The sequence below is a fragment of the Heterodontus francisci genome, chromosome 27, assembly GCF_036365525.1.
Source record: "Heterodontus francisci isolate sHetFra1 chromosome 27, sHetFra1.hap1, whole genome shotgun sequence".
Lineage (NCBI taxonomy): Eukaryota > Metazoa > Chordata > Chondrichthyes > Heterodontiformes > Heterodontidae > Heterodontus > Heterodontus francisci.
In genome coordinates, this window is record NC_090397.1 from 48,610,761 (window position 1) to 48,623,635 (window position 12,875).

A 12,875-nucleotide genomic window follows, 5' to 3' on the forward strand; every position below is an offset into this window, starting at 1 on the left:
CAAACATGGTATGAAGTGTAACTTGGGGCTCATGGGGCCTTTAGTTTTCATCGAGGACTTGCACTATAGGCATGAATGCTGGGATACCACACCTCCATAGCATTCAAAGCCAGAGAATGCATTGGTTCATTTGGTGGAAAGGTCAGATTGGGATCTTCAGGGGCGAGGCGAGCATGTCAGCTACTCCTACACCCCAAAGATTGATGTTGACATAACAATTGGCCAGAATCTGTTTTTGTGATGTTGGCTGAGGGATAAATATTGGGCAGGAAACTCTGAAGAACTCCTTGTCCTTTATCAAAATACTGCCATGGAATCTTTCACGTCCACCTGAGTGGGCAGACAGGGCCTCAGTTCAAAACACGGCACCATAAACACATACGCACACACACATGCACACGTACGCACGCACACATTTATGTGTGTGCACATGCACATGGCTGAGGTGGGGGTGTGGCAGGATTGGTAGATGAGGACAGCATTAAACTCAGCTATGTTGTCCTTCCATGAAAAAATACTGCCCCTCACAAAACATGCACGCTCTTACACACACACACACACGTGTCCACCCTCACACACAAACATACACGTGCATGCAAGCGTATGCCCTCACATATGTATGCTCCCTTACACTGACATGGAGCAGAGATGACGCCATACCTTGTTTGAGGTAGAGATCCCGTATTGCTGTTTGATAAACCTTCATCTCGTTGGCCATCATGTCCCGGATTTCCTTGCGTTGACTAACATGCCGACAGTTGCACTCAATTACCCCGGTGTAGCTGCACAGGCAGATCTCGCAGCCATACTCGAAGGACTCTCCAAAGTGATAGGAACGACCTTGGAAAGTGCAGCCACAGCTCTGACCACAGGAGATGTCCTCACACCTTTGGCCTGGCCTGAAGCTGACCACCTCTCTCCTCAGATCAGCTCTGTGGATGGCCTGGCAGTGAGAAAATGGCAGGTATTCACAGTGATAAATATAGGCTGCAAAAAAGCCAAGATAGTTGAATCCCTCATGATTAATCCCAACACAGTCAAACTGGGCTCGGTTGTATCCCTCAGCATTGAATCCAGCCACATCAAACTCCCCTCGGAAGTCATGCTCCCCTCTCTTGTTGCATCCAGTGAGGTTAAACCCAGTGTCCCTGTGAAACCCATCCCGGTCATACCCCTGTTTGTCAAACCCATACTTGTCGAACTCTCGTCCGTCACTCAGGCCACTGAAGACCTGCCCATTCGGCCCAAACAGTGCAGGTCCAGAACGCACGGGATTAAACGCCACCACCTGCCTTGCAGTCCGGTCCAGGCCAGACGTGTTGTATCCATAGCGATCGTAGCCTTCGTGGTCATAGCCAATCAGAAAGTTGGTCCGCTTTGGTTGGCGGAAGCAGCAAGCTCCAACCTCACATCGCCTCTTGCATTCCTCATGCGTTTCAAAGTTGTTGTTGTTCCCACCACAGCCGCTGTAATCAAACTCCTCACACAGGCCTGAGGGGCTGTTGTAAAACCAGCGCCTTGTGGGAACACTGTGTCTGCCATTACAACTACCTTTGACCCTGGGCAGCGAGCAGACCTGCAGAGTAAACAGGGGGAGGATTAAAGATCATCTGTCAAACACACACAAAATAATGCCCTGTACTTATGGCCAAAGCACCAAAATATCTGGACTCAGCTGGTCGGTGTGAACTCTTCCCCATCCCCTGAAAGTGCCGACTCTCTCCCCACTGAGCATTAGGGGACTATAGGGATGGGCTTTGAAAGGAGAGTTAGGGGTCTAAAGGGATGGGCTTTGAAAGGAGAGTTAGGGGACTAGAGGGATGGGCTTTGAAAGGAGAGTTAGGGGTCTATAGGGATGGGCTTTGAAAGGAGAGTTAGGGGTCTATAGGGATGGGCTTTGAAAGGAGAGTTAGGGGTCTTTAGGGATGGGCTTTGAAAGGAGAGTTAGGGGACTAGAGGGATGGGCTTTGAAAGGAGAGTTAGGGGTCTATAGGGATGGGCTTTGAAAGGAGAGTTAGGGGTCTATAGGGATGGGCTTTGAAAGGAGAGTTAGGGGTCTTTAGGGATGGGCTTTGAAAGGAGAGTTAGGGGACTAGAGGGATGGGCTTTGAAAGGAGAGTTAGGGGTCTATAGGGATGGGCTTTGAAAGGAGAGTTAGGGGTCTTTAGGGATGGGCTTTGAAAGGAGAGTTAGGGGTCTTTAGGGATGGGCTTTGAAAGGAGAGTTAGGGGACTAGAGGGATGGGCTTTGAAAGGAGAGTTAGGGGTCTATAGGGATGGGCTTTGAAAGGAGAGTTAGGGGTCTATAGGGATGGGCTTTGAAAGGAGAGTTAGGGGTCTATAGGGATGGGCTTGGATGGGAGAGTTAGGGGGACTCGAGGGATGGGCTTTGAGGAGAGTTAGGGGGACTCGAGGGATGGGCTTTGAGGAGAGTTAGGGGACTAGAGGGATGGGCTTGGATGGGAGAGTTAGGGGGACTCGAGGGATGGGCTTTGAGGAGAGTTAGGAGACTAGAGGGATGGGCTTTGAGAAGAGTTAGGGGGACTCGAGGGATGGGCTTTGAGAAGAGTTAGGGGGACTCGAGGGATGGGCTTTGAGGAGAGTTAGGGGGACTCGAGGGATGGGCTTTGAGGAGAGTTAGGGGGACTCGAGGGATGGGCTTTGAGGAGAGTTAGGAGACTAGAGGGATGGGCTTTAACTGGAAAGTCAAAGGACTATACGAATGGGCTTTGCTGGACCCAATGGCCACTTGCCATATTCTCTTTGGATAGTTTACCCTGTAGAGTTGTGTGTTTACTGTTTTATACAATGGTGATGAACACAATCAGCCTTTCCCATAAACTGCTCAGGACGTCACTACCTGGATCATGGGCTCCTCACACAAGCGTCCCGTGGATGTTGCGGGGCAGTTGCATGTAAATCCTGAGGGTTGCTGCCCAGAGCCAGAGGTGAGAGCTTGGCAAAGCCCCCCATTTTTGCAGGGGTTGGTAGCGCAAGGATCTGGGAACAAAGCACAATGTTCAGAGAGCGTGAGACAGATGAGAGACGGGACGAGAGCCACAATGGCAACCCTGACTGTTGGGGTATAGGAAAAACATGTATCTGCAGGAGGGCTCCACTCCAGAGGGGGCAGACAAGGCCTCAAATTACCATCACATCTAAAAGACGGCACCCCCGACATCGCAGCACTTCCCCTCTGACAGTGCAGCATTCCCTCAGTACTGCCCCTCCGACAGTCCAGCGCTCCCTCAGTACTGCCCCTCCGACAGTGCAGCACTCCCTCGGTACTGCCCCTCCGACAGTGCTGCGCTCCCTCGGTACTGCCCCTCCGATAGTGCAGCGTTCCCTCGTTACTGCCCCTCCGACAGGGCAGCACTCCCTCGGTACTGCCCCTCCGACAGGGCAGCACTCCCTCGGTACTGCCCCTCTGACAGGGCAGCAATCCCTCGGTACTGCCCCTCTGACACTCCCTCAGAACTGCACTTGCAGTGCCAGTTTGCATAATAGCCTCACGAAACTGGAGTGGCATTTGAATCCACAATTCTCTAATTCAGAGGCAAGTGTGCTACCACTGAGCCACAGTTGACTTTTATAGCTTTAATGGACTTATTTCTAGAGGGATAGAATTGAAAAGTAGAGAAGTTATTGCTAAACGTGGTTAGCCCACACTTAGAAGTACTCTGTGCAGTATTATACAAAGCATATAGAGGCACCGGAGAAGCCACAAAACATTTTTATGAGACTAATAGCAGAACTGTGAGATTATACCTATCAGGAAAGGATGAACAAGGTGGGTCTCTTTTCTCTTGAAAGGAGTGGGCTGAGGGGGTGACCTCATGGAAGTTTTTAAGATTATGAAAGGTTTTGATAGAATAGGCATGAGAGTGCGTTTTCGCTTGTTGGAAAGAGCAAAACTACAGGCCATCAATAAAAGATCGTTACCAAGAAATCCAATAGGGAATTCAGAAGAAACCTCCTTACTCAAAGAGTGGTGAGAATATGGAACTCACTATCACAGGGAGTGGTTGAGATGAATCGAATGGATACATTTAAGGGGAAGTTAGATATGTACATGAGGGAGAAGGGAGGAGAGGGTTATGCTGCTAGAGTTAGGTGAGGAAGAATGGGAGGAGGCTCGAGTGGAGCATAAACGGTTTGGTCTGAATGGCCTGTTTCTGTGCTGTACATTCTATGAACAACCTTCACTGCACTCTTGTCCTGAACACCATCTATTAGAAGACAACTTCTGTTGGGGTTTGAAGCATTTTGCCCTCCGTTCCCCCCATCCCAGTATGTGGTACTCACCCTGACAGAGGGGTCTGTCACCCCGCCTTGAGCAGTGTACCTCTCCCTTGGTGCAGGTACAGGTGCTGCAGGAGTTCTGGTCCCACGACTGCCCCTCCTCATACTCCCTCCCCTTCCACGAGCACATGGGCTTCCTGCATTCGCACATCTCCAGGTGCTTGACTCGCACCAGCAGCTCTGAGTTCTAAATAAGGAAGAAAGGCAGACCGTCACAAACACTATGGCAAGAATAGCTGCAGGTGTGGCCTCTCACTGGGATGCAGCTCACGACCCCAGGGAGGTGTGGCCTCTCACTGGGATGCAGGTCATGACCCCAGGGAGGTGTGACCTCTCACTGGGATGCAGGTCACGACCCCAGGGAAGTGTGGCCTCTCGCTGGGATACAGGTCACAACCCCAGGGAGGTGTGGCCTCTCACTGGGATACAGGTCACGACCCCAGGGAAGTGTGGCCTCTCACTGGGATACAGGTCACGACCCCAGGGAGGTGTGGCCTCTCACTAGAATGCAGGTCACGACCCCAGGGAGATGTGGCCTCTCACTGGGATACAGGTCACGACCTCAGCAAAGTGTGGCCTCTCACCGAAATATGGGTCACGGGCGCAGATCAAATTGCCTGCCATGCTCCACAAGCATTCTGCAAAACTGAGCCCAGCTGCTGAGTGCCAACTGGAGAGGGGGCAATGCGAACTGTCCAAAAAAGAGCAGGAGTAAGTGAGGAGAGATTGGGGAATTTATAGTGCCTGCAGAACCCAATCCTGACATCCACAGTCACAGTTCCCAGCCAAGGTCACCAGTGGGAGGTCAGAAGCCAGAATATTGTTTGACTTTCCTCTTCTTCAACCAACATCAGTCCCCATTGCTTAAGACCCCAACATTTGTCCCGACTGCATGAAAAAGACAGGACTTAGAACACAGTGAGAGTCAGTGCCTGTGGAACTGTACCCCAGTGAGAGTCAGTGCCTGTGGAACTGTACCCCAGTGAGAGTCAGTGCCTGTGGAACTGTACCCCAGTGAGAGTCAGTGCCTGTGGAACTGTACCCCAGTGAGAGTCAGTGCCTGTGGAACTGTACCCCAGTGAGAGTCAGTGCCTGTGGCACTGTACCCCTATGAGATCAGTGCCTGTGGAACTATATCCCAGTGAGAGTCATTGCCTGTGGAACTGTATCCCAGTGAGAGTCAGTGCCTGTGGAACTGTATCCCAGTGAGAGTCATTGCCTGTGGAACTGTATCCCAGTGAGAGTCAGTGCCTGTGGAACTGGATCCCAGTGAGAGTCAGTGCCTGTGGAACTATATCCCAGTGAGAGTCATTGCCTGTGGAACTGGACCCCAGTGAGAATCAGTGCCTGTGGAACTGTATCCCAGTGAGAGTCAGTGCCTGTGGAACTGGATCCCAGTGAGAGTCATTGCCTGTGGAACTGGACCCCAGTGAGAATCAGTGCCTGTGGAACTGTATCCCAGTGAGAGTCAGTGCCTGTGGAACTGGATCCCAGTGAGAGTCATTGCCTGTGGAACTGTACCCCAGTGAGAATCAGTGCCTGTGGAACTGTATCCCAGTGAGAGTCAGTGCCTGTGGAACTGGATCCCAGTGAGAGTCAGTGCCTGTGGAACTATATCCCAGTGAGAGTCATTGCCTGTGGAACTGGACCCCAGTGAGAATCAGTGCCTGTGGAACTGTATCCCAGTGAGAGTCAGTGCCTGTGGAACTGGATCCCAGTGAGAGTCATTGCCTGTGGAACTGGACCCCAGTGAGAATCAGTGCCTGTGGAACTGTATCCCAGTGAGAGTCAGTGCCTGTGGAACTGTATCCCAGTGAGAGTCAGTGCCTGTGGAACTGTATCCCAGTGAGAGTCAGTGCCTGTGGAACTGGATCCCAGTGAGAGTCAGTGCCTGTGGAACTGGATCCCAGTGAGAGTCAGTGCCTGTGGAACTGGATCCCAGTGAGAGTCAGTGCCTGTGGAACTGGATCCCAGTGAGAGTCATTGCCTGTGGAACTGTACCCCAGTGAGAATCAGTGCCTGTGGAACTGGATCCCAGTGAGAGTCAGTGCCTGTGGAACTGGATCCCAGTGAGAGTCAGTGCCTGTGGAACTGGACCCCAGTGAGAATCAGTGCCTGTGGAACTGGATCCCAGTGAGAGTCAGTGCCTGTGGAACTGTATCCCAGTGAGAGTCAGTGCCTGTGGAACTGTATCCCAGTGACAGTCAGTGCCTGTGGAACTGTATCCCAGTGAGTGTCAGTGCCTGTGGAACTGTATCCCAGTGAGTGTCAGTGCCTGTGGAACTGTATCCCAGTGAGTGTCAGTGCCTGTGGAACTGTATCCCAGTGAGAGTCAGTTCCTGTGGAATTGTATCCCAGTGACAGTCAGTGCCTGTGGAACTGTCCCCCAATGAGTGTCAGTGCCTGTGGAACTGTCCCCCAATGAGTGTCAGTGCCTGTGGAACTGTATCCCAGTGAGTGTCAGTTCCTGTGGAATTGTATCCCAGTGAGAGTCAGTGCCTGTGGAACTATATCCCAGTGAGAGTCAGTGCCTGTGGAACTGTATCCCAATGAGTGTCAGTGCCTGTGGAACTGTATCCCAGTGAGTGTCAGTGCCTGTGGAACTGTATCCCAGTGAGTGTCAGTTCCTGTGGAATTGTATCCCATTGAGAGTCAGTGCCTGTGGAACTATATCCCAGTGAGAGTCAGTGCCTGTGGAACTGTATCCCAGTGAGAGTCAGTGCCTGTGGAACTGTATCCCAGTGAGAGTCAGTGCCTGTGGAACTGTATCCCAGTGAGTGTCAGTGCCTGTGGAACTGTACCCCAAGGAGAGTCAGTGCCTGTGGAACTGTATCCCAGTGAGAGTCAGTGCCTGTGGAACTGTATCCCAGTGAGAGTCAGTGCCTGTGGAACTGTATCCCAGTGAGAGTCAGTGCCTGTGGAACTGTATCCCAGTGAGAGTCAGTGCCTGTGGAACTGTATCCCAGTGAGAGTCAGTGCCTGTGGAACTGTATCCCAGTGAGAGTCAGTGCCTGTGGAACTGTATCCCAGTGAGAGTCAGTGCCTGTGGAACTGTATCCCAGTGAGAGTCAGTGCCTGTGGAACTGTATCCCAGTGAGAGTCAGTGCCTGTGGAACTGTATCCCAGTGAGAGTCAGTGCCTGTGGAACTGTATCCCAGTGAGAGTCAGTGCCTGTGGAACTGTATCCCAGTGAGAGTCAGTGCCTGTGGAACTGTATCCCAGTGAGAGTCAGTGCCTGTGGAACTGTATCCCAGTGAGAGTCAGTGCCTGTGGAACTGCATCCCAGTGAGAGTCAGTGCCTGTGGCACTGTACCCCAATGAGAGTCAGTGCCTGTGAAATTGTATCCCAGTGAGAGTCAGTGCCTGTGGCACTGTACCCCAATGAGAGTCAGTGCTTGTGGAACTGTATCCCAGTGAGAGTCAGTTCCTGTGTAATTGTATCCCAGTGAGGGTCAGTGCCTGTGGAACTGTATCCCAGTGAGAGTCAGTGCCTGTGGAACTGTATCCCAGTGAGAGTCAGTGCCTGTGGAACTGTATCCCAGTGAGAGTCAGTGCCTGTGGAACTGTATCCCAGTGAGAGTCAGTGCCTGTGGAACTGTATCCCAGTGAGAGTCAGTGCCTGTGGAACTGTATCCCAGTGAGAGTCAGTGCCTGTGGAACTGTATCCCAGTGAGTGTCAGTGCCTGTGGAACTGTACCCCAATGAGAGCCAGTGCCTGTGGCACTGTGTCCCAGTGGGAGTCAGTGCCTGTGGCACTGTATCCCAGTGGGAGTCAGTGCCTGTGGAACTGTATCCCAGTGAGAGTCAGTGCCTGTGGAACTGTATCCCAGTGAGAGTCAGTGCCTGTGAAGTTGTACCCCAGTGAGAGTCAGTGCCTGTGGAACTGTACCCCAGTGAGAGTCAGTGCCTGTGGAACTGTACCCCAGTGAGAGTCAGTGCCTGTGGAACTGTATCCCAGTGAAAGTCAGTGCCTGTGGAACTGTATCCCAGTGAGAGTCAGTGCCTGTGGAATTGTATCCCAGTGTCAGTGCCTGTGGAATTGTACCCCTGTGAGAGTCAGTGCCCGTGGAACTGTACCCCAGTGTGAGTCAGTGCCTGTGGAACTGGATCCCCGTGAGAGTCAGTGCCTGTGGAACTGGATCCCCGTGAGAGTCAGTGCCTGTGGAACTGGATCCCCGTGAGAGTCAGTGCCTGTGGAACTGGATCCCAGTGAGAGTCAGTGCCTGTGGAACTGTACCCCAGTGAGAGTCAGTGCCTGTGGAACTGTACCCCAGTGAGAGTCAGTGCCTGTGGAACTGTATCCCAGTGAGAGTCAGTGCCTGTGGAAGTGTATCCCAGTGAGAGTCAGTGCCTGTGGAAGTGTATCCCAATGAGAGTCAGTGCCTGTGGAATTGTATCCCAGTGAGAGTCAGAGCCTGTGGAACTGTATCCCAGTGAGAGTCAGTGCCTGTGGAATCGTATCCCAGTGAGAGTCAGTGCCTGTGGAACTGTATCCCAGTGAGACAGTGCCTGTGGAATTGTATCCCAGTAAGAGTCAGTGCCTGTGGAACTGTATCCCAGTGAGAGTCCGTGCCTGTGGAACTGTATCCCAGTGAGAGTCAGTGCCTGTGGAACTGTATCCCAGTGAGAGTCCGTGCCTGTGGAACTGTACCCCAGTGAGAGTCCGTGCCTGTGGCACTGTACCCCAGTGAGAGTCAGAGCCTGTGGAACTGTATCCCAGTGAGAGTCAGTGCCTGTGGAATCGTATCCCAGTGAGAGTCAGTGCCTGTGGAACTGTATCCCAGTGAGACAGTGCCTGCGGAATTGTATCCCAGTAAGAGTCAGTGCCTGTGGAACTGTATCCCAGTGAGAGTCAGAGCCTGTGGAACTGTATCCCAGTGAGAGTCGGAGCCTGTGGAACTGTATCCCAGTGAGAGTCAGTGCCTGTGGAATCGTATCCCAGTGAGAGTCAGTGCCTGTGGAACTGTATCCCAGTGAGAGTCAGTGCCTGTGGAACTGTATCCCAGTGAGAGTCAGTGTCTGTGGAACTGTATCCCAGTGAGAGTCAGTGTCTGTGGAACTGTATCCCAGTGAGAGTCAGTGTCTGTGGAACTGTATCCCAGTGAGAGTCAGTGTCTGTGGAACTGTATCCCAGTGAGAGTCAGTGTCTGTGGAACTGTATCCCAGTGAGAGTCAGTGCCTGTGGAACTGTATCCCAGTGAGAGTCAGTGCCTATGGAACTGTATCCCAGTGAGAGTCAGTGCCTGTGGAATTGTATCCCAGTGAGAGTCAGTGCCTGTGGAATTGTATCCCAGTGAGAGTCAGTGCCTGTGGAATTGTATCCCAGTGAGAGTGTGGGGGCTAAATTCGAAAGCGCTTGAAACTGGACATGGGGTTTGCGATATACGATTCACCTAAACCCGTTGACTGGAACGCAGAGAGCATGTGAACTTTCGCTGCCTGCTGTTTTCCATGATTATAGTGTCTATCCAGCTCTAACTGCACTGTTGGTTGGCTGGGTGCGTGAGCCGAGGCCAATATTGTGAGCGGCTAGCACCACAAAGCCAGCCTGCACTGCTTAAAGCTTGCCTGAACCTCTTAAAGGAGAGTTGTATTGTGGCTGGAACAGTTACTGAGGGTCATTTGTTGCTGAATCTGACCTGGGAAAGATAGAAGAAATGCAAAACAAGGGAGAGAATGGATGCCTAGGTTTTCGAACACTGAACTGGAGGCCTTGGCAGAGGAGTTGCAATGGAGCAGAGATATCCTGTAGCCACAGGGAGACAGGTGGCCCTTGAAACACATGCTCAGAAAGCAGTGGGAGTAGATAACCTGGTCAAATCAAGGAGTCCACTCCGAGGAGCTGGATGCAGTGACACAAGAAGGTCAATGAGCTCATATGAGTGATCAAGGTCAGTGAATGCATCTTTAACTACCGAATCCCACCACACCAGCCTCAAACACTGCTCATGCACCACAAGCTCATCATTTACCGACCAACAATCTCTATCAATCAGGACTCATACTTCACATTCAAATGTTCCACCGCACCTGCACACAATTAACACTGTTACAAACCTCACACCCACATCGCACAACTTGCACACTCTGTGCCAGCTATTCAGCCATGACACCCACATTGTCCAATCATATTGCACCACACTCACTGACACACTTCCCTCTCTCCTGCAGGACAAGATGGCAAACAACATGGGGCAGTAGGCGCTCAATGGAGGGGGACAGGTGTGCCTGCGTATCCCGACCCCCGATGGAGGAGATGGTGCTGATTGTTGTCAAGATGCCCATTGCTGAGGTCATTGCCAGCAGAAGCGCTGAAACCATCGAAGATGATGGTTTCCTCGCACCTAACCCTCCTCCTCACATCCCACTTCCCCCTCATCCCACACTTTCATCTGATTTACAAGCTGCTGATGGTGTAAGCATGCACTTCTTACTTTTCCTGCTCCACGGACCACAATCTTACCCTTGTGCCTTTCTCCTTCCAGACACCCAAGAACTGCAACATGGCCAGGCAGTGCAGAAACAGCAAGAAGAGGGTGATGATGAAGACACAGCACCCGCATTTGATTTCACACTCGCAGCCACCAGCTTGGACACTAACACTGCACGTAATTTAGGAGACAGCATAGAGGGAGGTGAGACATCGGGTATGAATGGCCTGCAGCAAGAGCAGGGGGCAAGGATGCCCCAGGCATCAGTGCACCAGAGGACAAGGTCACACCTGGGTTTTAAGGCAGAGGACTCAGTTGAGCAGTTCAATAGGGCAGCGTACAGTGGAAGGCTGATGGGCATGTACAACAAAATGCTTGGTGCCTTGGAAAGCTCGTCAGAAAGTCTGTAGCCAACAAAGAACAAAGAACAGTTCAGCACAGGAACAGGCCATTCGGCCCTCCAAGCCTGTGCCGATCTTGATGCCTGTCTAAACTAAAACCTTCTGCATTTCCGGGGTCCGTATCCCTCTATTCCCATCCTATTCATGTATCTGTCAAGATGCCTCTTAACCGTCGCTATCGTACCTGCTTCCACCACCTCCCCCGGCAGCAAGTTCCAGGCACTCACCACCCACTGTGTAAAAATCTTGCCTCACACATCCCCTCTAAACTTTGCCCCTCGCACCAACGTCAAGGAGCTTGGAGCAGGCCGGCACAGGGCTTTGCATAAAGCTTGGAGCCCATCCTTTCAAGCATGGAAACTAGTGGCCAGCTCCAACACACATTAGTGGACCAACCATGATGTGGCGTTTGATGGCTGGTGTCTCAGCTTCCATTGCAGCACAAGCAGCTTCCATCAGAAGTGGAAAATTTAATCAACTTTGCTTCCAATTTCCACCCTTCCCTCGCCTTCACATGGTCCATCTCTGACTCTTCACTTCCCTTCCTTGGTTTATCTTTCTCCATTTCTGGGGATAAGGCTCTCAACCAATATTCACTATAAGCCCACTGACTCCCACAACGACCTTGACTGCACTTCCTCACACTCTGCTACTTATAAGGACTCTGTTCCATTCTCCCAGTTTCTTCACCTCATCTGTTCTGATGATGCAATCTTCCATACCAGCGCTTTTTAGAATTAGAATTAGAACATTACAGCGCAGTACAGGCCCTTCGACCCTCGATGTTGCGCCGACCTGTGAAACCATCTGACCTACACTGTTCCATTTTCATCCATATGTCTATCCAATGACCACTTAAATGCCCTTAAGATATGTTTTCCTTTTTCCTCAACTGACGTTCCCCTCCCCACAGTAGATAGGGCCCTTGACTGTGTCCATTCCATTTCACACACTTCTGCTCTCACCCCTTCCCTTCCCTCCCAGAACCACAATAGAGTTCCCCTTGTTCTCACCTTCCACCACATCAGCCTCCATATTCAACAGACCATCCTCTGCCATTTCTGCCACCTCCAGCGTGATGCCGCCACCAAACACATCTTCCATTCCCCTCTCCTTTCAGCAGTCTGAAGGCACCATTCCCTCACGACACCCTGGTTTACCTCCTCAATCACCCCTAACACTACCTCCCCTTCCCAGGGCACCTTCCCATGCAAGTGCAGGAAATGCTATATCTGCTCTTTTGCCTCCTCCCCTCTCCATGGCCCCAAACACTCCTTCCAGTTGAAACAGCGATATAATAATACTTCTTTCAGTTTCTATACTGCATTCGCTGCTCACAATGTGGTCTCCCCCACATTGAGACGACAAAATGCAGGTTGGGTGGCAGCAGCAGCGGTGAGAGGAGGCGGGGTGTAAAGAGCGGAGAGGGAGGCCCGACACCAGAAGCAGTGGCAGTGGTGGTGGTGAGAGGAGCCGGGGTGTAAGGAGCAGAGAGCCGAGGCCCAACACCAGAAACAGCGGTGGTGGTGAGAGCAGCTGGGGTGTAAAGAGAGGAGAGGGAGGCCCGACACCAGAAGCAGTGGCGGCGGTGAGAGGAGCTGGGGTGTAAAGAGAGGAGAGGGAGGCCCAACACCAGAAACAGTGGTGGTGGTGAGAGGAGCCGGGGTGTAAAGAGAGGAGAGGGAGGCCCGACACCAGAAGCAGCGGTGGTGGTGAGAGGAGCCGGGGTGTAAAGAGAGGAG

The 12,875-nt window shown here is 52.0% G+C and overlaps 1 protein-coding gene across 9 annotated transcripts in view; it reads right to left on the reverse strand.

Annotated features, from left to right (window-relative positions):
• The window catches only part of LOC137384812 (kielin/chordin-like protein), a 185,948-nt gene that overhangs the window by 136,473 nt on the left and 36,600 nt on the right, over positions 1–12,875 (reverse strand). For all 9 annotated transcript variants that reach the window (XR_010977665.1, XM_068059321.1, XM_068059322.1 and 6 more), the window contains 3 exons: positions 4,305–4,488; positions 2,860–2,999; positions 661–1,576 (listed from right to left, as the gene is read on the reverse strand). Coding sequence is in view for 8 of the 9 variants with exons in the window: in XM_068059321.1 (XP_067915422.1) it covers positions 661–1,576; positions 2,860–2,999; positions 4,305–4,488 (1,240 nt within the window). In the remaining variant the exon portion in view is untranslated. The remainder of the gene's footprint in view (positions 1–660; positions 1,577–2,859; positions 3,000–4,304; positions 4,489–12,875) is intronic.